The sequence below is a fragment of the Podarcis tiliguerta genome, assembly GCF_965153285.1.
Source record: "Podarcis tiliguerta genome assembly, chromosome: 1".
NCBI classification, from domain to species: domain Eukaryota; kingdom Metazoa; phylum Chordata; class Lepidosauria; order Squamata; family Lacertidae; genus Podarcis; species Podarcis tiliguerta.
Genome location: NC_139534.1, coordinates 3,649,891 through 3,677,807, shown reverse-complemented (window position 1 = coordinate 3,677,807; position 27,917 = coordinate 3,649,891). Strand labels below are relative to the sequence as shown.

The 27,917-nt window shown below is 43.9% G+C and overlaps 1 protein-coding gene across 1 annotated transcript; it reads left to right on the top strand.

Annotated features, from left to right (window-relative positions):
- The first annotated feature begins 59 nt into the window (after positions 1-59).
- On the top strand, positions 60-27,061 carry TWIST2 (twist family bHLH transcription factor 2). Its single transcript, XM_083403171.1, has 2 exons — positions 60-799; positions 26,338-27,061. The coding sequence occupies exon 1, from the start codon at positions 279-281 to the stop codon at positions 759-761; it is 483 nt and encodes a 160-aa protein (XP_083259297.1). The 5' UTR covers positions 60-278; the 3' UTR covers positions 762-799; positions 26,338-27,061.
- The last annotated feature ends 856 nt before the right edge of the window (positions 27,062-27,917 follow it).

The following is a 27,917-nucleotide window of genomic DNA, read 5'->3' as shown; positions in this document are numbered from 1 at the left end:
CATTTCTGACAACTATTTAGCAACTGAGCTCAGCTAAAGTTTCCAAAAAAGTTAGAATAACTTCCTCTCTCCAAGACCTCAATTTTTGCACAGCCCGGTCCTTGAAATTAGATCCCTTCAAGAGACCTGGAAAACGTTTGCTCAGCAAAACCCTCCTGTTTTTCCAAAGGCTCTGTCTCAGGAATTTAAAGCACACTTTTAAAAAACACAGAGACACCCACCACTTGAGGAGGGGGGAGAATTCCTTTCCCTCTCTCCCTCCCCTCCTTACAGAAAGAATGGAAGAAAGTTCTAGCCCTCCTGCTTCTCCTGTGGACAGCCTGGGGACCAGTGAAGAGGAGCTGGAGAGGCAGCCAAAGAGGCTGGGAAGGAAGAGGAGATACAGCAAGAAATCCAGCGAAGATGGAAGCCCAACCCCAGGCAAGCGGGGGAAGAAGTCCAGCCCTAGCGCACAGTCCTACGAGGAGCTCCAAAGCCAACGGATCCTTGCCAATGTCCGAGAGAGGCAGAGGACTCAGTCCCTCAATGAAGCTTTTGCAGCCTTGAGGAAAATAATTCCCACCCTGCCTTCGGACAAACTCAGTAAAATCCAGACTCTCAAGCTTGCTGCCAGGTACATAGACTTCCTCTACCAGGTCCTGCAGAGTGATGAGATGGACAATAAGATGACCAGCTGCAGCTATGTGGCTCACGAGCGGCTCAGCTACGCCTTTTCGGTGTGGAGGATGGAAGGAGCCTGGTCAATGTCTGCCTCACACTAGCCAACATCAGGGTAAAACCAAGGATGACTGCCAAAGTGGTATGTGGCTCATTCTTCTTACTCTGGGCAAAGCTTGTAGGCTTGGGTGGCATATTTGGGGAGGTGGCAAATGAGTAATGCAGCAAATGTGGTAGTGTTGGATGGAGATGTGGAGTCATAATCCCAGCTGGAATGATTTGATAGCCTTTAGGCATGTTGCTATTTGCCTAGCCTAGATTTATTGTCGTCTGTAAGCTGGGAATGACAGAGCTTTCATATGGCAAAATCCATAAAGAACTCTACTTGTCTGATACTATCCTGCAGGCGAGGAAGGCTACTTATTTTTGTGTGTGGTTAAAGCTTAGTCCCAAGATAGGCTCAACAATTCAAAAACCAATTACTGCATGGGAATTACTTGCTTCTGATCCTAATAGGATCTTAAAACAAAGTAAAAGAAAATTCATTTTCAATCATAACATCCCTCGGATGGCCCTCCAGAGTCATGTCCAAGTCGCTTTTCATTTGTTTTGCATCTTATATGAGAGAACTGTGATATTTGCCATACCAGATAAAAACGTCTATGCACAGAGCGATGGAATGCAGCTGTTATTCAAAAGGTTTGGTTCCAGAAGGAGTGGCAAAACTGTGTGGTCCTCATTCTGAACTTTGCAGGTCTGCATTTGTTACAAAGGATTTTAAAAGTGGGGGGAGAGATTGTGAGGAGCTGGTGCTTCTTAAAACAACCAACTCCATTCTGGTCGTAGCACAATTTTGTAGGTTAAACAGATGTTCAGTATTTGTTTTGCTGGGCTGTGCCCCCCCCCCCGCACTGCATATTCAAAGTAAACACAGAACCAGCCTTTTTTGCCAGCTTCTGGTTCAGTTCGCTTCTCTTGACCACAACTTAATGTCACTTACTTGAAGATCTGGGTCCTAGTCCAGCCTGCTGCCTTAAATGCAGCCCCCAAGGCTCATTCCACCCCCCCCCCCATCTATTACAAGGCAAAATAATCCTTTCTTATTTCATTTTTTTCCAGGGGTAGAATATTTTAGGCATTTTGAGAGAGAGAGAGAGATGAACATTATCTGAGCGCTTCATAACTTTACATTGTTTCAGAACAATGTGAACACTTTCCCTCAGCGATGTAAATCACAACATTATTTTATATGTCCTAATACACACATGAAATATGCAAAAGGCTTTGTACATTGTGGGCACCCAATGAAACACCAATGGACAACAATAGCAAAGCTATTTTGCAGAAAATACTATAAAGATATAAATGCAGACTGTAAACCTATAATGACACGTATAATTTGTAGAGTGCAGAAAATGTGGGGAAAAATACATTCATTATTTGAAGACAACAATATTTTTAGGTTTCCTGCTTATAAGTAAGATTATAAGATTTACAGGTAAAGACCAGAATGCAACTGGCCTACGATCTCAACTAAGGCCATGTTATACAGATGCACAGGCATCAGTCATTACAGAGAAAATTTTAAAATGCACCATTTTAAACCGTTTTGGAAATGAATGCTCATGCTTTATTTGTATTTAGAAGAAAAAATGAATACGTTTCTTTAAACCGACTTGTTCATTAAATATACAAGTGGATGCATAAGTAATAATTAAGAGAAACTCTGTCTCCACCTTATTGCCCTGGGGACTTTATATCATAAAAAGTATACATTAATTAGGACTAGTTTTGTGTGGCTTTGCTTTAGTATCAGCTGCAAAGATACATGTAAAAAATGGAACAAAATCCATTGGCTTCCCATTTATAAATATGAATTGTAAAGCCTAAGTAAGGAGGGCCGGGGGGGGGGTGTCTATCCGCTTTGTGGGAATATTCTGCTGCTTTTGCCCAAAGCAGATGTAAAATGTCTCAGACACATAGTTTGCTAGAGTTTAGATTGTGCTTTAATTATTCAGTCATAGGAACAATAAATTCACTATGTCTGCAATTACTTAGCAGATCTTTGGCTACAATCCACAGCTTTTTACTCTGAAGAAGTCCTATTAAATCTAACTTTACTAGTCCAGAGGAAGTAAATTATAGAAGCCTTCATTTGTTAATCTCCTCTATGCCATTCTTTAGACATGTACATTTGAAAACATGTTAAGAGACAGAATGTGTATTTCATCTTCACATTTTAAAAAGTGTTTCTAGTTTATAAAATTAACATGTTTTCCTGAGTATAAAAACACCAAAAGTGAAGTCACAGATTGGGACTTCTGGAAGTAACGCATCATGCCTCAGATAAAAATTATTCTTTTCCAAACATTCTTTTCAGAAGCATTTTTACATTTTTACACTTCTAGCCTGTGGCATTTGTAGAGAAATTTAAATTTTGAGTATTATTCAAACCTAATTTATGGTCTGAACAAATAAAATGATTTATCAGGACAGAGAGTGAGAAGCTAGAATTCCACCTCACAATACTATCTGGGACTTGGCACACAGAGAGAGGGATTCTTAGCCATTGCAGCTTTTACCTTAATACAAATTACCTTCTAGAGGACCTGCCATGTTTCAGAAGCAACGTAAGAGCTTTTTGGTGGAACAAGAATGTGCAGGTCAATGCTAAGGAAGTAAGCGGATGCAGTGCTTATAACAGTTTCTAGATATTATGTAGCAACACAATAACTGTTATTTTAGCTTATTATTCTTAAATATTACTTTTAATAATATGTTGTTCTTTGCTCCAGACCCAGATTATGACAAAACAGGGCACTTGTATAAAAAAGAAATAAAGCAAATGAGAATGGAAGCCCCACACATTTGTAGAAATCAAGCATGGAAAGGCCAAACTAGAATTCTTCTGTAGGAATATATGCTCCAATTATACTATGTAATTACCCTATCTATTTTCATGTTATCAACACAAAAGGTACTTCTAGAAGGGGGCCTAATTTGCAAATGGGTCATTAAGATATTGCAAACTGGTCATTGACGATGGTTGTGGTGGTGATGTTCTACTCTGGGTTTCCCCCAGAAGGGATGAATCCAGATTAAATTGCAGGGACAGAGCAGGGACAGGTTGGCATCATCATGTGAATGCTGCCCACCTGCATATATGAGAAGCATCCATCCCACAAGAAGCACCCATTTGGAAGCTCCCAAATGTTGGTGTCTAATGAATTTCTGTTATAATTGATATACATTCTTACTGTATTTCTTTCAGATGGCACATTAATGTCTGATATGTGCAGATTGGCTCACTGTACATCTGAAGTTAATTGATACCACCGGATTTATTCCTTTAGCTTGCACATTCTCATACTGTGAATCTTCTCTTCACTTAATGTAGAACAGGTTTAACAGTTCAGTGTGCCTCTTACTCCTTGTCCTGTAAAATGTGAGTGAAAATTGACATGACAGAAGATGGGCGGATGCACCATTTGAAGCAGGGGGAATTATGTGGCTTACAGTGTGAGAAAAATAACTGGGCATTGTTAAAAGCTCTCCTTGTGGATACTCTGAAGTTGTGCATTTTGAGCATTAATTCTTAAGAAGAAGTCTCTTGGATCAGGCCAGGGGCCCATCCTGGCCAACCAGATTTCCATGGGGGAAGCCTGCAAGCAACAGCCCTCTCCTCAGCTGGGATTCCCGGCAACTGGGATTCAGAGGCACACTGCCTTACCAGTTGGAAAAAGACCACGGCCTTCACACCTAATAGATACCTAATAGTTGCCCATCCAAGTTAAAAGCTGAGATGAAAGGAGACAGTCCCAAAATAAAATATGCAATTTGAAACTAGTACAAAGCAGAATCTTGGTAAGATCCAATAGGTTAGCTGCTGCTGATGGGTCCCATTCACAGCCCACCCCACCATGATTCAAAATAGTAAACAGAGTTATTTGTCCCAACAATCAGTCTCTTGAGAAAAATACACCAAAGGAAATCTGAGGATTGATCCAGCCGGGGTTTCTCTGTCTTATAGATGAATGGAGGCTCGCTTCTGTCAACACAAAACCCAGAGAAGTCTTTTAAAAACCGAACTGTGATAAGTGGGTTGGTAATGATGAGGAAGGGGTATCACTTAGCTTCAAAACTGCCAACTGCTGAGTCCTGCAAAAGTATTCCATTATCACACATTCCCCCACATTGGCATGCTATTCAAGGAAGCTTTTAGGATAGCATAACCAAGTCTGTACTTGAGTAGTTGAACTGCATTTTTGCAAATCTGAATTTTGGAAATCACCAGTCCATCACCCCACACCCATCACCCAGTTTTCCCCTCTGTTTTCTAGTCTTTACTGCTATGTAAGAGAATCAATAACACTTCACAATTTTAAGAGGATTTATGTATATTGCACAGATACATTTAATTCCTGAGGATTTAAATAGAAGAGTTCAGCACTCATGTAAAATCAGTGACACATAACCCAGTACATAGTTACTTGAGAGTAAGTTACACTGAACTCTATAAAACTTACTTTTAACCAAACATGTATAGGGCCATGTTTAACATTAACACAATCTTGTTGTTTTGCTAAGTGTGGATGCTGTTAAAATGAGGACATGTTGAAGAATAAAGGGGGTAAGGTAAAACAGTGCTGTTATTTACATAGCACTATGTGGATATTGACTATGCTTCAGCGCAGGCATTCCCATTTGAAATCTCAGTTAATAATTGTGGAGGAGTCACCTAGTTTCTTCATTGGTTATATTGGTGCTGAGCAAAAGGAAATCGCCATGTTTGTTCAATATACTAATATTTTAAGTTTATAAATAATTTTAATATACAATTAACAAAATATTGTTGATCTATAGTCTTCATGTCTTGTAGGCAGAGGGGGGTTTGGGGAAATCCAGGAAAGAGTCTATGACCGATATCTAAAAATATATTCTGTTCCTCCCCCCACCCAGCTTATCTTTAAGAAAATCTTTCATAAATCCATTAATTTAGTTCATACAGTTATATTTTTAAAATATTCATGGACTGATTAGTTTGTATAATTATATATTTATAAACTTCTAAAATGAAATTTTCTGAATAAGTATTAACAAACACTAGTATGCATTACATCATTACCTACTTCAATATCTATTTAAGTTTCTAAACAATTTATAAACTAAGCTAGATATTCTTGGCTTGAAATAGTGTACGTGAAGTTCTATTTCTTCAGATATGAACAGACTTTTGCTTTAATTACTCAGGGCGTCATCTCCACAAAGTTAAGTATGTTCAACTTATTGCAACTGAATTCAAAAAGTATTATTGATTTCCAGTCTGGATTGCACCTAGGCGTTTTTGAATTGGGGTGCAAAGAAAAGGGGTGCCTGGAAATCTCTTGAGCAAGAAATGCTAGGCTCACTTACTTTTCTCTTAAAGTAAAACACTAAATGGAACCAGTTCCTTCCCTGTTGAAAGGGAAGAGCTACGCATGTTCACTTCTCATAACGTTATAAAAGAAGAAGATGCTTCATGATTTTCTGCCAATACAAACAAGTATTTTCTGATTAGATGGAAAACATTTTACACAACAATAAATGGTCTTTTGTATTTGTTTAGAATTCTATTTTTAGTCATTTGTTTATGAGATTTACACACACACACACACACACACACACACACACACTTTATCATTATTATTTCAAACATTTTCACAATAATTTTTTAATCAGATAATTACATTGTTTCATAAGTTGAATTCCCACCCTCGCCTCCTCGGTGTTTTTATTCAAACCTTTTCTGATGCATTATACCTTTATCTATTACAAAAAGTTTCTCTATTATAGTTATTTTGTCATTTTTCTTCCGCTGTTTTTTTCTCAAATCCTGCCTGCAATTTCATGTGACTAATATTTTTTTAAATAGTCTGCAAATGGCCTCCATTCTTCTATAAATTTTGCATTTCTGCATAGTCCATTACTTTCAGAAGCCCCTCCTCCTCCATCGGAACCGTCTCTTCTTTCCATTTCTGTGCATAATATTCTAGCTGCTCTTGTCACATACATACATAATTTAGTCGTCTTCTATAGAACCTCCATCCCTATTATACCTATAAGGAAAGCTTCTGGTCTTTTGGGAACAGCCCATATAAAGATGTTCTTCATTTCATCATATATCATTTCCCAAAAGCCTTTTGCTTTTTCACATGTCCACCACATATAGAAGAATGACTCATCTATCTGCTCATATTTCCAAAATTTACTTGACTTTCGTACATCTTAGCCAGGTTATTTCACATTAAATACTACCTGTACATCATTTTAAGATAGTTTTCTTTAAGTGTATAACAAGCAGTAAATTTTATATCCTTTCCCCATAACTTCTCCTAAGAAGCCTAAGTCTTTAGCCCATTATATCATTGTTGACTTAACCATTTCATCTTTATTCTAGTGATTTTATAAATTTTAGAAATCAGTTTTTCATTACTCTCAAGCAGCCCCATTTTTAAGTAAGATCTTTTTTCCATAAAACCATTTAACACATCCTTCTGAAATAGCTCATTTACTTGATGATACTGAAACCAAATTGATACCAAATCTTGAATTTCTTCTAATTTTTAAAAGTTTTTACCCATGTTCAATGTAACTTAATATATCTCTATACGGCCCTCAAGAATTGCAAATAATTTATTCCAAATCATTTAATTTGGGGGCATATCCACACTGGAAGAAAAAAGTTTGTGTGTTGGGTTTTACTCTGGAAACTCATACAATAACTTCAATGGATATGAAAGCCTTAATATTTGAAAATCTGAACTTGAAGGCACAACATTACCAAATAGGCAGAAGTGGGTACTGGCCTATGGGCCCCACACCTTTTAGGGGCCCCATGACAAAGTAATATTGATTTGATCTTGAAAGAATATTACAATCAAGCTTACTTCGTTCAATGTTATCCCACATGTTTTTTAAAACAAAAATAAATATCCTTGTAAAAGCACTAGTCCAGATTCATAGCCATGGGTATCAACATCTGTGATTTCCACGAGTTCTCAACTAGCAGTTCCTTATATTCTAAAATGTTATGGGATTATGATGTCTTCTTTATGCAGGAATATTTTACCAGCCGTTGAATTATTTCCCCAAGCGTCTTCAATTCCCACTGCACTAAAGCCATGCCAGCAAATCTGAACAGATAAATCTCAGTATTTTGTAGAAGGCATTCCCTCAAGTCAATAATAGTAGGTCGGGATTTGATCCTCCTCCAGCTGGCATGAGTAGGAGTTTTGTCATTTGTAAACGACTTTCGCTTGCTCCGCCTAAACACAGCGAGAGGGGAAGGAGTCCCGGGGACCCCAAAGGGAAGCTTCACGGGCACTTAGGATTGTCTTGCAAGGAGTTTGTGCAGCAAACCATGTTGAGCTGTCAGCTAATCGCTCCAAACAATTGCTTTTAAACCTGTCTCTAGCTGTTTGTAGTATATGCTTGTAATTCACTTTGAGAAAGGTAATGCCACAACAACAACAACAACAACAACAGATGATCGTATTTGGCATAGGTTGACCAGGCTAGCCAGGAGCTCTGCTCCTGAGGGTCTTGCAACAGAACCTGATGGTATTTTACACAAATAGAATCTGGAATAACTTTTGGATAATAAAATGATTTTCCCCATCTTCCAAGAGCCTATTATATTATTCTAGTCAATTGATTTGCACGGGGATATATTCCCCACCTCCTTTCTCTTCACTTGCTCAGGCTCTTTTAGCACAGAAAATGGAATGGGAAATGTTAATTTAATGGTGGTTTACTGGAGAAATGGAAGGGTTTAGGATTGCTATTAAGGGTGAAATCACACAAAAGCTTGTTTTTAAAACTTGCCATTGCAGGAAACAACTGCAGAGACAGTTGCCTCCAGTCTGGCTTTAGTCACATGCACCAAAATGTGCACATTTGAATGTAAAACTGAACAGTAACGCAGAGATACTGGGTGTTAGTCACATTCAGATGTACATGAATGTACCTCCAGTTTACGCCTCTGGGTCCTCATGGGAGCCAGGAGGCCACAGTACGCATTAAGAAGTATTATGAATTAATGAACAGCAAAACAAAAACATCTGCATAAAACTGAGCAGCATTTTCCCCACAAATATTGGCCCATGTAAATTAACAGCTCTATTGTGAATTGGAACATCAAAAAGCAAAAATTGCAGGCTATGCTGAGATGAGCAATAATTTGCAGATAATACAGTACAAGCCATTTGACTGGATTTTGAGTCAAATAAGTTGCAAAAGACTGAAACTTAGACAGTTGTAAAAATTATGGAACAGGGCAGAGAAATCATACTTTTGAAATGTATAAATTACTTGCAAATAATATATGAATTACTTGAGGGGGGAATTCTCATTTTAAGATGTATATTAGGTACAATACATCAACCGAAACACAGCTATCTTTGAAATCCACACATCTTCAAATTTTGCAATGCAGTTCTGCAACCAAATATGTGAATAAAAATGTGTATATTACAGGAAATTATGAACAAAATGTAAAAATAGCTTTCAAAATGTGTTATCCTAGAGAAAATTGCATAAAAATGTGTGTGTTGTGAGAAATGCACACTAAAATGCTAAATAAGTTTCATTGCTTAAAAAAGTTAGCAAACTGATGCAGAAATGTGACACCATGCACAGCAAAATCAGAGTGCCATTCTGTCACAAGTCACAATATACCTAGAAACAAGTTTAACAAAATTCAGCAATCCCTTTTGCTTATAACATTACAAGATAATAACATTTCAGCAAACAATAAAACAAAATCACACTCCTCAGTTGCAACAAATGAATAATTCTGAACAACCAAATCACTTGCAAAAATGCAATACATAAAATGCCAGATACACACACCAAGAAAGATAAAAACTTAGCAGCTAAGACTTCATCTTTCCTTCCTTGTCCCGAGGGACCTGTCCGCCCACAGGAAACAAGGAAAGCTCTTAATAGAAAGGGGGGAAGAAACAATTAGCATAGTCTGATTTATCACCTATTGTGTCCATAACTTTGGCTGGATTTTTAGTTCATTTTGAATAATTTAACTGTTCCTTCTACTCACGCAATCCAACTCTCCCTGTTTGCCAGGGATACACCCCATTTCCTGGAATCTGTCCCAGCAGTAAATAATTGTCCATATTTTATCACTATTGTTGCTTTTGGGGATTTTGTTTATAAAAGTTGTAAAAGCTCAACTTCTTCCTTGGGGTCTCTAGAAAATATTGGAGTGAGGGAAATGTATTTTGCCTCTGACATGCAGGTAAACAGGTAAACAACCCCTCCCCCCCAAAAAAACGTTTAGGTAGCATAGCCTGCAGGCTCTCGTTTCACAAGCTGCTAAAGCTCCATTAGACAACAGACAACTCTGGTATGATGCTCTAGTGTAACTTTTAGCAAAACCTTCTTGTCTTTCAAGCCAGTGTTGGATAAGTGATTACTAAGCATACAGAATACAGAACAGAGCCTTCTGAAATCGGTAGCGAAGAGAGCAGGGAGGTCTCAGGTACTAATATTGGTATTATGATAGGTATGTTCAGTCCTTTTTTCTAAAAAAAATAATGTTTAGGGGTACTCTCATTTTGACTCCAGAATATCACTATTTTATAGTTCAAATCAGGAAAAATAAATAAAGTAAATGGACAGAAGTACAAAGATTCACAAAATGTTTAGGGGCATGCGTACCCCTGCATAGCAACCAGAAAAAAAGCACTGGGTATGTTAGAGGGGTCTCCCTAATTCTGTTTGTGAAATCTTAGGGGCTACGCGCAACTACTACTGTTAATATAATTGCCTGTGATTCCCAACAGAAATTAACTATCTTGTACTCGGAAGAGCTGCTGAGTTAGAGTAGAGATTGGCAGTATCACTGCCTTCATTTCAAGCTGCAGGGCCGCCACTATTTCTGGTCAACATGTTCATTTCATATACAGAAAGTAAATATTGTCTCCTTCCCACCACCCTGAAATAGTATCCTTTGCCTCAAAACCAGAGATAGGGAGCCGGTGGCCTTTCAGATGTTGCTAGACTCCAACTCCCATCATCCCCGACAGCCTAACCCATGGGAGTTGTAGTCCAGTTGTAGTCTAGAGGGCCCCAGGTTCCCCACCACAACTCTAAATGATTCTGTATATCTTTAACACTTTGAATTATATTCCTGAGACTGAGAATAAGTCAGTACATTTTACTCTTCCAGTATTTTATCTGTCATGCCATTGGGGACACGTTGGCACCTACTGAAGACCCTCCTCTTTCAACAAAACTTTTAAGTCTTGAAAAGCTTTTCTGGGGAGTTTTTGAATAATCTGAGGGGGGCTGCTGATGGAGGAGCAACCTACCCAAAATTGGGCTTGGATCCTAAAATAAGAGAGCTTCAATAAAACTAGCCTTGCCATTTCCCTTCCCTTCCTCCCCCTGCTCAGCATCGCCTATGCCTCTATCCCATATTGTTCAACCGCAGGAAAGAGCTCTCAAGCTTTCCTCAGTGGACTATGGGAGGCCTCTAGGCACCTCTCTTTGGGCTCGCTGGACTATTTGCTTGCAGCTCAATCTAACATACCACCATTCCCAGATGCATATTTATTTCAGAATTTAATTATACCAGCTTATTATTTTTACAGTAGTTGCGCTATCTTTTACCCAGGTCTACAAAAGAAAAAAGAGGGACAAAAGAGGGATGCGGGTGGCGCTGTGGGTAAAACCTCAGTGCCTAGGACTTGCCGATCGTATGGTCGGCGGTTCGAATCCCCGCAGTGGGGTGCGCTCCCGTTGTTTGGTCCCAGCGCCTGCCAACCTAGCAGTTTGAAAGCACTCTCAGGTGCAAGTAGATAAATAGGGACCGCTTGCTAGCGGGAAGGTAAACGGCGTTTCCGTGTGCGGCTCTGGCTCGCCAGAGCAGCGATGTCACGCTGGCCACGTGACCCGGAAGTGTCTGCAGACAGCGCTGGCTCCCGGCCTCTTAAGCGAGATGAGCGCGCAACCCTAGAGTCGGACACGACTGGCCCGTACGGGCAGGGGTACCTTTACCTTTTACAAAAGAAAACCTCCCCCACCAACCCAAGAGTTCTCTGCTAGTTTATGATTACATAATGGGTCAGATGAAGGGCCCATTTATTCTGGCATCCTGCTTTTCACAGAAGCCTCTGTGAGCCCCAAAAGCCTATCCTCCCAAGAGGCTTCCTCCTCTGAACATGCAGGTTCCATGTGCCATCAAGCCAGTAGCCAGTGGCAGATTCAGCCTCCGTTCATTTGTCATTTGTAAGCCAGTGGCTGCCCATTATATCCTGTAGCAGTGACTTCCATAGTTCTTAATTCTCCCTCAGCTTTGGTTGCCAGACCTGGAGATTCAAGTAATGACAAGTGTAGCACAAAGACATAAAAGAGAGTCCCATGGACTGCAAGAAGATCAAACCTATCCATTCTTAAGGAAATCAGCCCTGAGTGCTCACTGGAAGGACAGATTGTGAAGCTGAGGCTCCAAGACTTTGGCCACCTCATGAGAAGAGAAGACTCCCTGGAAAAGACCCTGATGCTGGGAAAGATGGAGGGCACAAGGAGAAGGGGATGACAGAGGACGAGATGGTGGGACAGTGTTCTCGAAGCTACCAGCATGAGTTTGACCAAACTGCGGGAGGCAGTGGAAGACAGGAATGCCTGGCGTGCTCTGGTCCAGGGGTCACGAAGAGTCGGACACGACTAAACAACAACAACATCGATGTTTTTGGACGATGCCACAGCCTTTGGCTAGTGCAATAAGGTTTATGATAATGATGAATAACACAGAAGTCTCACTCCCTATTGATCCTGTTGAGACTCTCATTCCCAATCTCAGCTGCTCCAAAACACACACTCACAGGGTTTCAAAGGATGCTAGCTACTTCAATGGGTTGCAGATAAAAGCTTTCTTATAGGCAAGGATGTTCTAGTGGGATAATTCATTAGGCAGAGCATTTCTTTCACTGGGATTCTCATAATCAATGAACATACAAAATGCCATCACTATTCTTGTTTTATTTTCACAGTGTTTCAGAAATGCTGTGGCTGGACTCACAGTCCAAAAGGCCTTGCCATTTTACCTTTGCTCACACCTGGTGGCTCTTTCCTGGCACTGCTCAGCCACTGTAGGGCCCTGGTCCTGCTTAGCTGAAGGCAGCAAGGCTAGTCCCACCTTGGAAGGAGCTGGAGGGCGGCGGCAGCTGAGCCCACCCACCAAGGGATCAGGTCTCACATGGCTTTCCTGCCCCACTGTTTTGAGAAAGGTATCAAAAGATACTGGTTAGAACAGAAGAATGTGCTTTCTCCTTTCATTCGAGTCTGGCAGGGGTCCTGAGCAGCACAATGTCAGTGCCCCATCACTTCCTTTCACCAAATAAAATATTCCAGCAAACATTTAAAATTCACATCCCAAAGAATATTCTAATTCATTTGCTATTTTGTCAGCTGCGTGACCCTGGGGCAGAAGTTTCTAAAGACCTGCGTGTGCTGTTAGCTGAAACTTCACTGTACTTGGAAAGACTGCAGTCATCTTTGATCTGCTGGTGTGTGTAGGACGTCGGGCTATGCACTTTCTGAGTGTGTGCAAAAGCAACAAATTAGCTGATAGAAAATGGAATCTGAAAAGTGGAAATTGGAACAGAGCATGTAAAGTTTTCATTATACAATTCTATTTGAATTTTTGCTCATTGCTATTCAGAGAAGGCTCACACACTAAATGATTGGTAATAATAGGGTTTTATCTAATGAGGCTTTCTGACTTTGGAAGAAATGCTTTGAACAATTCACTCTGCTAATAAAGCATACAGTGCATGTGCAATCTCCAGTTTTGCCCTTAGAAGTGTTTCATAGTGGAAGAGAAGAAGGAACATGGGAGGATATGGGAGGAGCCTAATTGCCCAATATTCTGCAAGGGCTTCAGAAGAAAATAAAACAACCCTTTAAATGAGAGCTTTAAATGTAAGAGTAAACCTACACTGGCTCAAAGGGTCAATTGATTTTCTTCTTCTGAAGCCCTTCTGTTTCATTAGTGGTGTTCATACGTGACACACAAAAACATGCAAGAGCAACCCCTCAGGCATCCTGTTCTGCCTCTCATCTGTTTTCACAGTTGGCACAGTCGGGACCATTCTAAAATCAAAACACTTTCAGCAGCATTTCAAGACGCCCATTTGGATGAAGAGGAGTTCCATAATCTAAGATATGAAGAGCTTGCATACTTGTTGTAATCCATCCAGTCTTAAAATCAGTTTGTGATCTTCTAGAACAAAATACGTCAGACACAAGACAATCATCTCATAGGAGTTTAAAGTGAAAATAGTTTCAGGCAGATGCAAACCTTAATGTAAATTTCTTCAGACATCAATTTTGCAAGAAAGGAATTTCAAACTTCCTTGTCTCTTGAGAGTCTAAAGCCTCATTCCTCACAACCTGATTATGGATGGCAGAAGGGCCAGTGTAAGGTTTAAGGTTTTCTGGTATCACATTAAAAATTGGTCCTCAAGCTACTTGGTGCTGCTCATTTCTTGTTGTTTTTAATTGTCTCTTTGTGGGAATGTTAGGGACGCGGGTGGCGCTGTGGGTTAAACCACTGAGCCTAGGGCTTGCAGATCAGAAGGTTGGCGGTTCAAATCCCCTTGATGGGGTGAGCTCCCGTTGCTCAGTCCCTGCTCCTGCCAACCTAGCAGATCGAAAGTACGTCAAAGTGCAAGTAGATAAATAGGTACCGCTCCAGCGGGAAGGTAAATGGCGTTTCCGTGCGCTGCTCTGCTTCGCCAGAGGTGGCTTAGTCATGCTGGCCACATGACCTGGAAGCTGTATGCCCGCTCCCTCGGCCAATAAAGCAAAATGAGCGCCGCAACCCCAGAGTCAGCCACAACTGGACCTAATGGTCAGGGGTCCCTTTACCCTTACCTTGTGGGAATGTTAAGGATAGTAGGAAAGGATATATTGAAAAAGTATTATCCTTCCTTCACTCACACTAGTAAGTGCCATAGCAGAGCAGATTCCCCTCAATATAGCTGGAAGCTTGTTTGCAGATTCATTTGAATCTCTTAGTTAAGATTATTCCTGATGTCCCCTTCGATCCCTCTTAAAAGAATAAAGATACAAGAGCCTTTCTGAGTAAAGTAACAACATGTTTACTCACATTTCAGTTCACAATTTGATCCCTGAAAGGCAGAATTTACTTGTTAGTTACACAAAGAAACAGTGAGTTCATCTCATATGGAGATTGAGCTCATGTGCTGCTGGCTGAGAGCCAGCAGACAGCAAAATTACATTTAGATAACAAAATGGCTGCAGGAGAGCAGCATGGCAGCAAAAGAACAGCAACAAGACAATAGAAAGACAAAAGTAAACTGGATGAGAGACTGAGAAAATGGCTGCGTGATTTGGCTCTTTTATGGAGTCAGCCAGAGCCAAGCCCATCTCCCAGGTCACACGCAGGGGGAGGATGCTCCAGACCAGTGGAAGAGGACGTTACACTGACTGGATGTCCCCCTGCCTGTGCCCACGCTAGGGAAATAAGGAATGCACCAATGGATTACATCTCACACTCTTTAAGTTATACTCTTGTTTTAATATCAATTAGTTTTACATTCTATACTTTCTCATATTTTGTATGCAGGCTCTACAATTCTATGATACTAAGTTGCTAAGTGGTCCAGAAGGAAAGGCCACCGAGAGGTCCAGCAGAACCAACAGGAACAACCTCTTTGTTACCTCAGTTCCGCCATGTGGTCGGAGTCTGACAGGGACTGGCAGGGCTCTGATGTGTGGGTGGCAGAGGCAAGGGCGCCAGCAATTTATGGGGTTTGGTGCCAGGGCAAGGTGGAGAGGAAGGGTCTGAGCAGTCAGAGGCAGAAGAGGGGGCACAGGATGGGTCAGAAGCAGAGAACGAGGCTGTTCAGGTGAGGGGCGGCCTGCTCAAATCCCCTGCTATCTCTTAGAACCAGGAGGGGCTTGAAGAGGGAAGAGTAGTGATGACTTCCAGGCAGAAGTATCGGGTTGGGTGCATGCACTCTGTCAGGCGAGGGTACATCAGCCGGGGAGAATTGTGTGGTCCCACTGTTGCTTCGGTTGCTCCACAGGGACAAACCTGGAAAAGGGAAGGCCAGCTCAGTGGGCACTAGAAGCATCTGCGTGTGTGTATCCCGGACACCTCGGGAGCTGTTGTGTTTGTCAGCAAAGAATTAACTATTGGCTATTTGCCTTCATTGGCTGGGTGGGCGCAGGACAGAGTCAGAAAGAGCATATTCTCCAAGTGTCCCTGTTTTCCAGGGACAGTTCCAGAACTATGAAAACCATCCTGGCTTCCGACTGGATTCCAGAATGTCCCTCTTTCCCCCGCCAGCACTGCCACCACCGCCAAGCTCAGCAGGGAGGATGAGCCAGCGCTTGTCCTGAGTGGTGGCAGCAGTGGCAGCGATGGCTGTGAGGACCCCGTGGCCTCCCCATGGCTGCCGCTGGAGAGCGGAGGAGGAGGAAGCCCAGCCCCATGTGGGGCAGGAAGAAAGAGGGCAAGGAGTCTTGATTTTAAAAAATAATGCTTTGCGTTTCCACATCTGCACTACATTTGATCTTAGCCAAAAGGCCGAGAAGCAATTCCACGTCTGTCAGAGCTGGCTCCAGGTCCCAGCTCACAGAGGACCAACGCTAGCCGGTAGTAATGTACAAAAGTCTTTATTGAAGTACAGTTTCCATTTTCAAGCCGCAGCGCCCCAGCTCTACGTCTAGGGTTAGATCGGCGAAGCTCCATCTGAATCTCCGCCCCCTGTACACCAGTTTAAGATTCTAGCCTTACTCCACCTCTTCCGTCTCTCCTTTCTCCTCTGGGTTCTGCTACCCCCCGGGGTCCCTTCCTTCCTGGATTCTTCTGACGCTGACGTTGACCCCCCTGACTCCTCCCGCTCTTTTCGGCGGGCTTTGGGACCTGGCTCCCTATCCGGGCTGCCAACTGCGCCGCCCTCCTGTACATTTGAACTTGGCGCGCGCGCCCAGCCTTCAACCTTCCTCTCAACCGTTTCCTCGCTCCCCGATGGAGGCGTGGCCAATCCTGACTCATGTCCTCCCGCTGGCAGTGCGCCGCCTGATCCCGATGCCTGGGACTCCTCCCCCCTACTGCACTCTGGTGTGGACGCTGGTCCTGATTTCCAACTGCTGCTCTCTGAGTCCCCTCTGGCCCCTTCTTCCTGGGGTGTCCCCCTCGGCACCCCCCTTGCCCTGACCATGGGAGCCCCTTTCTGTGAATCTTCCGATTCGCTGGAAAGACTCAGAGACCTCGGACCGCTGTCATCGCTAACATTTCCTTCGGACTCCTCCCCCTCGCTCTCTATTTCCTCCCTTTCCTGTGCCTCTGCTCCTGAACCCCTGACATCCATCCCCCCCTCGAAGCCCCCCCTTCCCCTCCTTCAGGTGTGGGTGCTGGGTGCTCCGTCGTTGTGGGGGTGAATGCCGGATACAGTTCGTCCCCCGTGGCGTGCATCCAGCCGGATAAGTCCGGCTCGTCCTCCGTGCTCTCGCCGACCTCGATTTCCTCTGCTTCCATCTCTTTGCCGCCGTGCTCGAACCCAAGGTCCTCCCCCAACACGTCCATGTCCGTCTCTCCCCCGGTCTCCTCTGGGGACGTTGCCTGCCAAGGACCCCCCAGCCACTTCCTACGCCACTGCTCCTCTGGTCGATCGTCCCACCAATAAGAACGGTCTGAGGCAGACCCCAAGGGTGATCCCTCCGGGGAACGTGTTTCTAGTGCCGGTTCTTCGTCCGAGGTGAACCCCTGGAACGTGCTGGCTGACAATGTGGGTGTGAAAAGCCAGTCGTCGAAATACGCGGCTGGCATGGGCCTGTGTGGGAAAATTGCATGAAACTCTTCCTTGAGAAGAGGCTCGTCCAAGGCATAGTCCGGCACCCAACGGTTGGCGCTGGCCGGGGTACCTTCTCTGGCGAGAAAATATTCTACTCCCTCTTCCCCCCATCTCGAGTCTAAAATCTCTGTGACCTGGTTGATGGGTTCCCTTCTTGGCGACCCCCTCCTTGTGGGCGTCTCCCTGAGCGGGTCTGGTGCCGTGCCCGGCTCCTGAAATCTGTGAGGTGCTTTGTAGGGCGTGAGCACTGATCTATGGAACACTGGGTGCATTCTGGATCCCTCCGGAAGTGTCAACCGGAAGGCCACTGGATTGACCTGTGCCTCGACTTGGTAAGGTCCTAGCTGCTTATGTCCGAGCTTCTTCTTCGCTAACGATCTGGTCGGCACTGCCTGGGCTGCTAACCAAACCCAGTCTCCCACCTGTATGGCTTCCCCAACCCTTCTGTGCTTGTCAGCCTGCAGTTTGTATGCGTGCTTTGCTAGTTCTAACTGCCTCCGAAGCTGTTCGTGAACCTCCTGCAACTCTGACACTAAGGCTTCCGCTGCCTGTGGCTCCCCCTCCCCCAGTCTCTCTAATCCCGGGAAGGTTCTGGGATGCCTCCCGTTGTTGGCGAAGAACGGTGTCACCCCCGTGGACACGTGCTTCGTGTTGTTGTAGGCGAACTCAGCGAGCGGCAGGTAGTCCACCCATGTTGCCGGCTGCTGATTTGCGTAGCATCTCAGGTACTGCTGCATGATGGCGTTGACTCGCTCCGCTTGTCCGTTGGTCTGCGGGTGTCTTGCCGACGCTAGGTTGATCTTGACGTTCAGGAAACCCATCAGCTTCTGCCAGAAGTTCGAGATGAACTGTCGCCCCCGGTCGGACAGGATAGACCGTGGCAGACCGTGAACCCTGAACACGTGGTCTATGAACAGTTTGGCGGTCTGTTCCGCCGTGGCCACCTTCGCGCACGGAATGAAGTGGGCCATTTTGGTGAACATGTCCACCACCACTAGCACTGCCGTCTTGCCCCTCGAGCTGGGTAAATCCGTGACAAAGTCCAGGGCCACCCTCTCCCACGGTTCGCTCGGTGTCTGCAGCGGTTCGAGCAGTCCCGCCGGAGGTTTGTGCACTGACTTGGCCCTTTGGCAGGTGTCGCACCTCGAGACGTACTCCGCGACTTCCCCCCTCATCTTGGGCCACCAAAAATCTCTGGCAACTAATTCTGCCGTCTTCTCTGTGCCAAAGTGCCCGGCGGTGGGTGCGTCGTGCAACTGCTGCAGTACTTTCGCGCGGAGGTCGTCTCCCGGTACGTAGAGGGCCCCTCTGCGGATGAGCAATCCGTCGCGTATCTGGAACTCGTCGTCCTTCGCCGTGCCCCTGTGCACCTCCTCCATCTTGGCTTGTGCGAAGGGGTCCTCCTGCAGCGCTCGACGGACAGCATCCAGGTCCACGGTCGCTAAAGCGCACGCCCACGCTTTCGGTGCGAAAATGTGCTTGGCCGCTGCTGGTGCTGCCTCTTCGAGGTATTGCGGCTTTCTGGACAGTGCATCCGCCATGATGTTGTTGTCGCCTGGGATGTACTCTATCCTGAAGTCGAAATCCGCAAAGAACTCCGCCCATCGTATGTGCCTCTGGTTCAGGAACCTTGCCGTGCGCCAGTACTCCAGGTTCTTATGGTCCGTGCGGACCTGCACTGTGTGTTTGGCTCCGATGAGGAAGTGCCGCCACACCTTGAATGCTGCATGAATGGCCAGCAACTCCCTGTCCCAGATGGTGTAGTTCTGCTCTGACTTGCTGAGCTTCCTGGAGTAGAAGGCACACGGTCTCCAGTCCCCATGCGGGTCTTGCTGCAACAGTACTGCTCCCACGGCTCTGTCTGAGGTGTCCGTTTCAACCCTCATCGGTCTGCTGGGATTCACATGCAGTAGCTGCTCTTCGGACGAGAAGAGACGCTTGAGTTTCTGAAAGGACTGCTCCGCTTGCTCCGTCCAGATGAACTTCTTCTTCTTGGAGCTGAGCGTGTCGGTAATGGCCGCCGTCTGCATCGCGAACCCCTTGATGAACTTGCGGTAAAAGTTGGCGAAACCGACAAACCGCTGGACCTCCTTCCGATTGCGCGGGCTCTTCCAGTCCAACACTGCGCGAACCGTGGCGCTGTCCATGGCGAGCCCCGTGTCCGACAACTTGTAGCCCAGGAAATCTACCTCCTTCATGTCGAACTGGCACTTCTCCAGCTTGGCGTACAGCCTATGCTCCTGAACCCCTGACATCCTGGCGCCCAACGTGGGGCTCGAACCCACGACCCTGAGATTAAGAGTCTCATGCTCTACCGACTGAGCTAGCCGGGCTGCCAACTGCGCCGCCCTCCTGTACATTTGAACTTGGCGCGCGCGCCCAGCCTTCAACCTTCCTCTCGACCGTTTCCTCGCTCCCCGATGGAGGCGTGGCCAATCCTGACTCATGTCCTCCCGCTGGCAGTGCGCCGCCTGATCCCGATGCCTGGGACTCCTCCCCCCTACTGCACTCTGGTGTGGACGCTGGTCCTGATTTCCAACTGCTGCTCTCTGAGTCCCCTCTGGCCCCTTCTTCCTGGGGTGTCCCCCTCGGCACCCCCCTTGCCCTGACCATGGGAGCCCCTTTCTGTGAATCTTCCGATTCGCTGGAAAGACTCAGAGACCTCGGACCGCTGTCATCGCTAACATTTCCTTCGGACTCCTCCCCCTCGCTCTCTATTTCCTCCCTTTCCTGTGCCTCTGCTCCTGAACCCCTGACAACGTCTAATCTTGCCTCTTTCTAAAATTAATTTATTGGTGTGTGTGTGTGTGTTTTGATAAATATACCAAAGAATAAATAACATTTAATCACCTGTAAGTATGGATCGAATTGCAGCCTTAGCTACTTCACAAGATTTCATTTCTTTGCCAATATATAAATAGATTTGAAAGCATTCATATAGAAGGACCGTGGATTAAAAGTGAATGACATTCCAAAGTTGGAGCAGCAGTGACCTACCCTCTTACAGCAGCTGTTTCTGACGAAAAATCTGTTAAGAGTTAGTTCTGTATTGCTGTTTTGCTGTATGGCAGCCGTGTGCCCATTCTCAAGAAAGCATGTCTTTATTTTGGAGTTATCTACATTCAAATTGCATTCAAATATTGTTGGTGGGAAAATATCAAATGTGTGGGAAATCTGAAAAGAGATTTTGCTTAATCAAGCTTCAGTTCAGCAGTTAAAAAACAAGTATGTTAGGGCACTAACAAACGGCCTGGCCTTGTACCTTTTGTAAAATATTTCACGGAGCTGTAACAGAGAGAGGAAACAGAAGGGAGCCATGATATTTCACTTGGTCTCAGGCTGCATCTTCACTCTGCAGGCCTTAAGAAAGGTGTGGACTTCCTTTCTACAAACACAAGCAAAAAGCCTGAGTATCTTCTACATTTTCAGGCGGATTTTATTTAACAAAATTTATACACTGCTACTAGGAGATCTCTATGTGGTTTGAAATAAATTCTTAAAACCTGATTTAAAATACTAATAAAAGCCAACATTGAAATTAATGTACACAATACATTAAAAAATCAAAAAGGTAAAATAAAATCAGTAATTTTAAGACTTAAACTTCCTAATTCTGCTCATCAATATTACATGTTCACATTAAATGCCTGGATATGCTTGTCGAACAAAAAAAAAGTTCCAGAGAACAAGTTAAGGTGGGTGGGTGTGTTTAATCATTTTTATTTAGTTTTAACTACCTGCAGGCCTATGGCCAGGTGAACTTTAGAACATAGGGGGCTGCCTTACAGACCGTCCCAGATTACAGGATTACCCAGGGTCCTATTTCCAGGGACAGTCCTATATTTACAGAAGCATCCTGGTTTCTGATCTGATCCCAGAATGTCCCACTTTTTCTTAGGAAGTCCCTGTTTTCATTGAAACAATATTCGAAGATATGGTATAGGGCTGCCATATGTCCGGGTTTTCCTGGACATTACTGAGATTTCAAAGGCGGAATTGACGCCCAGGAGGAATTTCCGAAAGGCACTACTTTGTTCTGGATCTCAGGCAAGTTAATCAGAAAAAATATAGCTCAACAACTTTTGGGGTGTCCTGGTTTTTACTTTTTGAAATCTTTTTCTTCTTCTTCTTTGGCGATCACTCGTAGCCGAGTAAGATTGTCTTCCATAAACACTGTTTTAACAGTGAGTCCGTAAGTGACTGTGGAGGCCAATTCTGGATCCACATGTCCTTCCACAGTGGGGACATTGGTTTCTGGGTGGGAGTTGATCACAGTGTGGATTTGCCAAGCGTGCCTTCCTCTTAGCCCTTGCGTCCTGAGTTTGAGTGTCTTCAAAGCCCATGACACCTTGGTAAAGGCTGTTCTCCAACTGGAGCGCTCACAGACCAGTGTTTCCCAGTTGTCAGGGCTTATACTACATTTTTAAAGATTTGCCTTGATACAGTCTTTAAACTTCTTTTGTTGACCATCAGCATTATGCTTTCCATTGTTAAGTTTGGAATAGAGTAGTTGCTTTGGAAGATTGTCATCAGGCATCTGCACAACATGACCAGTCCAACAAAGTTGATGTTGAAGAATCATTGCTTCAACACTGGTGATCTTTGCTTCTTCCAGTACACTGATATTAGTTCGCCTGTCTTCCCAAGTGATGTGTAAAATTTTTCGGAGACACTTTGGTGAAATCTTTCGAGGAGTTGGAGATGGCGTTTATAAGTGGTCCATGTTTCACAAGCATATAGTAAGGTTGGTAGTACAATAGATTTGTAAACAAGCATTTTGGTTTCCCTGTGAATGTCCTCAAACACTCTGCACTTCAATCAGGAGAAAGCCGCACTCACAGAGCTCAGGTGGTGCTGGATTTTGGCATCAATGTTGGCCCTTGTGGAAAGATAAGGTAGGAGAAGTGATCGACATTTTCCAGTGTTACACCACTGAGTTGGATTTGTGGCGCTGCAGAGGGGTCATTTTGTACTTGCTGGTGCAGCACTTTGGTTTTTTGTATGTTGAGTGATAGGCCAAGCTTTTTGTAAGTATGCAAAGATAATATGCAAAGACAGTAGTACCTCGGGTTAAGTACTTAATTCGTTCCGGAGGTCCGTTCTTAACCTTAAACTGTTCTTAACCTGAAGCACCACTTTAGCTAATGGGGCCTCCTGCTGCTGCCGCACCGCCAGAGCACGATTTCTGTTCTCATCCTGAAGCAAAGTTCTTAACCCGAGGTACTATTTCTGGGTTAGCGGAGTCTGTAACCTGAAGCGTCTGTAACCCGAGGTACCACTGTGTGGTAGGGTATTTCATCGGAGAAGTGTATAGCCTTATACCAACTAAGTCCATTGGTCCATCCAGCTCAGTTTTGTTTAGACTGACTGGCATCTCCTCAGGGTTTCAGACATGAGTCTCTCTTGGCTTTAGCCAGAGGTGCCAAGGGCTGAGCCTGGGGGTCTTCTGGGCCCCCCCCCCCCGCAAGTCCTGGAGTATGGCCAACAAGGCCTACTTGTTGCTGGTGGGAAAGGGAACAAGAGAAGCAGTGTGATGAATTTTACATTTTGCTTTAAAATACCCAGCCGAGTCTTCACACAAAAAATGTACATTTTACATCACTTTTTATAATTTCTTAAATCTTCTTTAAAGCAGCCAGCCCAAGCATCAGACATCAACACTGATCCATTTAAGCTTAGAATAAAAGGAGAGCATTTCTGAGCACATGTGATACAGATTGCAGAACTGATTATAGTTTGGGATGTGTGTGTCCGTGTGTTTTCTTTCCGCTGATGCCTTTTGCAATAGTTGCATCTGTATTTGAGCTCACTGCTCTGCATAGGCACTGCCAAGCTTTGAAGATCTTCAAAGTACTCCAGGGCTGAATGCCAAGCCCTGGCTTTTCTGCAGAATGTCACTGTAATTAGATAAATAATATCTGAGATGCGGGGGTGGGGGGATCTGAGTGGGGAGCAGTGGGGAAGGAGCCGAAATGGAAGCTTTCCTTTGTGGGAGGAAGTGATTGTACATATTTACCACTGAGCTGAGTCAGTCCGGCCCTGCCCTTAAAAGGAGGTTTCATGTCATGTCTGAAAGGCTTATGCACTAATAAATTATCCTCCCAGGATGGGCAGAGCTGTGTGCGCATTCCAGGATTCCATGCAACTGGGGACAGGGAAAACTAGGAGTGCAGAATGTGGCCCATGCACCCAATCCAGCATCTTTAGCATCTCAGACGGCATGGGCCCCATGCCAGGAGAAAAATCAGAAGTCTGTGGGTAGGCAACCAGAATTTCCAGTATGTGAGGATGGGCAGGAATTCAGGGTCCTTTGGTGGCAGCGGCTCCTCCTCCTTGACTTGTCATGTGAACAGCAGAAACAAGGGAGACAAGGGCTGCCTCTATGAATGAAGCACCTGCACACACTAGGCTTACCTGACTCCCCTTCCCACCTGTGACACTTGCAAGACACTTGCACACCACCTGTGACACTTGAAAGAGGAGCACTTTAGGATGGAAACCCACGTAAATTATGCCATTGAAGAATATGATAGTTGCCGTGATTTGCTTTTAAGGAAATTTGCCAAAATCGACACTTCCAAAATGGCCTGCCATATGTTTGGAATTTCCCAGATGTTAAAGCTATTTCTGCCCGGAAATAGCAACTCTGTCACAAGGAGCAGAATTCTGCTTCTCTGGTCAAATAATAATAATTTAGATCTCCTTGGGATAGAGAGCCAGCATGGTGTAGTGGTTAGAGTGTCAGACTAGGAGCGGGGAGACCAAGGTTCGAATCTCTGCTTAGCTGTGAAGCTCACTGGGTGACCTTGGACCAGTCACTTCCTCTCAGCCTACCCTACCTCACAGGGTTATTGTGAGGATTAAATGAGGAAGGGAAGAACCATGCACACCACCTTGGAGAAAGTGGGATATACATGCAAGAAGCAACACAGGCTGTGGCCTCTAGAAGCTGCTCAACTGCACTCCCATCCTCGCTGACCACTGGCCATGCTGGCTGGGACTGCTGGGATTTGGAGTCCAGAAGCAAGCACAGGTTCCTTAGCCCTGCTTCAGGATTTGCCTGATGAGGAACTGCATAGCCTGGCTCAGAATAATGAACTCCCCCAAATATAAGATCCGTGCACTGAGATGCTTCCTGTTGATGAGGACACAAATCTGGTTTGCGTTCTGAATTTGCAAGCTGCCAGCAGACAGCAGAAAACAGAAATCCTGTTAAGCATTATGCAAGTGATTACAGGATTACCCAAGTACCAAGTTGTGCAGAACTTGTGCAATCTCACAGAATCCCTGCAAACTCAAATGCCTATGTGGATTATTTATTTTATTTAGAAGCATTTAGAACCTGCTCTTGGGTGGAAAAGGCTCCAAGAGCAGCTTATATACAGTCAATTGAAACAAGGCAGTCCCGGGCTGCACATTTGCAATCTTTAAAAAAAGGGCAGAAAAGGACATAGGGACTGAGAGGGAGTAAGAAAAAAGCAAACAGAAAAAATATTAAAGAAGATGATGACCTTCATCATCATCATCATTATTATATATTTTATATTATTATATCAATCAAAATAACTTTATTTTACTAGCCAATTACCATGACAAATCTGAATCAAAATAAATAGAAGCAAAAGGGGTACCCTGTTATATCATCTGTCTAGGACGGAGGAGGGAATAGCTTGAAAACGCAGCTCAGTAAAAGCAAATCTTAGTCTGGCTGCAGATTCGACAGGTAAAATGGCTCTAAAATGGACCGTTTTTAGAAGGGGGGAACCAAGGAGAGCATTTAAAGGGTTTGATCAATTGCTGATCACGTAGTGATTCTGTCCAGTGGCACCAATCCCTTAATTGGTCTTTGTCTGTGGATATAATCTCCTCTAGTTTATGGAAAGAATAAGAGTTCAAATAACATTGGTTATTTAATGATAAATTAAGGTAAGATGGGGAATTTGGAGAGGAGGAATGATTTTGAGGAAATGTGAAAGGTATTTGTAGAATGTGTACTGTTAAAACAGAGAAGGGTTAAACCATCGCAAGAGGTGTTGAAATTTCGAGAGATTGGATAGTTACGATGGATAGTGGTCTCAGGGCGGGGTGCACATTTTTATTTTTATTTCTACCTGTGTTATTATTACTTTGTTTAAAATAATAATAATATAAACACATAGAATAAAAAGAGTCAAGTCCAGTACAGACTCCCAGTGGGGGGAGAGGGTTAAGCAGGTAATTTGCTCTGCCTCCCAGAGTTCCTTAACTTTGATTTTTATTTTTATAAAAAAGATCAGTAGGTGTAGATACAGTGGTACTTCGGGTTAGGAACTTAATTCGTTCCAGAGGTCCGTTCTTAACCTGAAACAGTTCTTAACCTGAGGTGCTTTCGCTAATGGGGCTCCTGCTGCCGCTGCCGTGCGATTTCCGTTCTTATCCTAGGGCAAAGTTCTTAACCTGGAGCAACCACTTCCTGGTTAGCGGAGTCTGGAACCCGAAGCGTCTGTAATCCGAGGTACCACTGTACTTTCTTATACTTCCTAATTTTCAGAAGTGAACATTTCATTGAAATACTCTGTTCCCCTTAAATGGTGTCCCTTTCTGGCTCGTCTCCATATTTCTTTTTTGTGTGACTGATGCAGTCTTCTCTGTGACACGTGTGTTCATACAACTCTAACAGCATTTCCCTTCCCCCTTTTCTAGGCACAAACGTGTCCTAGTGTTGAATTGTGACCTTAGGAAAGAAACCAGGAACCAGAGAACACAACACTGGGATGCATCCAACAGTAATATATTTTTCTTTCTTTTTCCCTAGACTGTCCACTTCTGGAGACTGGAGTGGAGCTGAAATGCATCCACGTTTGTAGCTTGTGAAACCTTAACAACCTCAAGAGAACTGGTCTAAAGGAACCACTTGATTTCGCCTCCCCTTGAGCTCCTGCAGAGCATTTAGAGAGACCAGAAACGCAGCACCAAACTAATGGGTTTGAAATGTTGCAACATCTCTCCCCAAGAGACAAAACTAAAACACAAAGAGGCTATTCAACTTTGTGTTTACTTGCTGGAGCTTGTGTTTGTGTGTGTGTGTGAGAGAGAGAGAGAGAGTGAGAGAGAGAGAGAGAGAGAGAGAGAGAGAGAGAGAGAGAGAGTTTTACATTTAAAAAAAAAAAAATCAGGAACACATTAATGAGGAATCCATTGATTTGGATTTCAAATTATCTCTGTATTTTTGTGTGAATAGTTTAATTAAAATCATGTTGTATAAAGTAATGTCAAAAACTGGACCAAGGCTCTTTAGAAAAGCAAACTTTCTAAATTCTGCACATTTCTTTCTCATCAAGGAAGCCTGGAATACACCTTTTTTTCTGTTTTTGCATCCAGCACCACCTTCCTTATTGTTTTGCTTTAACCGGCCTCTTCCTTATTGTTTATTGTTTGTTTTATTTATTGAGAAATCTTTAAACAAAAGACTGCAAAGGTCCTGGCTTGTGTATAAAGCTTCTCCAGCTCAAAAAATTAAAAGAAAGTGATGCAGTTAAGAGCAAGACATGTGATTTATTTGTGAGTTTCACAATCATAACAAAAAGATCGACAGAAAACATACCCAGTTTTAAAAGGAATCAGTATGCTTTACCAAATTATGTATACTCTTTATTTATTTGGGACTTTTTGTATAACACGTTTAACAGGTATACTAAGAGCACAAAACAGACAAAACTAAGCAATTCCACGTCCCAGGTTAGGTTAGCCACTTGAAAGTAGTTTGTTTCCTTAAACCTACCTTTTCCAGTGTTGCTCATTGCTGTTGGCAGCCACTGCCAGCCCCTCCTGCAGCTTCAGTGGCCATTTTGTCTGTGTTTTAATCCTCAGCAAGTGATCCCAGTCAGTTGGGAATCTTGGATGCAATGACATCAACTGTGTTATGTAGCCATCCAGAACTGGCTGCTTATGGATGCTGATAAGGACAGGTAAAGACCATTTAGCCTCAAGCTGTGCTTCCTGTCCAGGTCATTTGTGCCATCCCAGCCAATCAGAAGTAACAAAACAAACACTTTTGCGATGATCCATGGAAAAATAGTTTTGGAGAAAGGTTGGGAATGCAATATTTTAACAAAATGCAACCCCCTTGTGCCTTATTCCTTGTTAAATATGGCCCCAACTTTACTTAAATGAGTAGGTTTTCAGAAATTGGGAGTTATGTCCAGTGCAGCTCACCTTCCAGTGCAGCAGACTTCTATTTGCACAGCAGAGATTCCCTGACCTCTCCTCATAGTCACCTCAAAATCTGTTTCAAAGGGATGGAGCAGATTTTGACTGTGGGGAGAGGAGAGGGAGAGGAAGTCTCATTGTATGAGAGGACTCCTTTGTGTGTAGCATTTGATACAAGCAAAAGAA

What these genes read in the sequence shown, in the direction of transcription:
- TWIST2 (XM_083403171.1), top strand. Translation starts at nt 279, where the DNA reads ATGGAAGAAAGTTCTAGCCCTCCTGCTTCTCCTGTGGACAGCCTGGGG.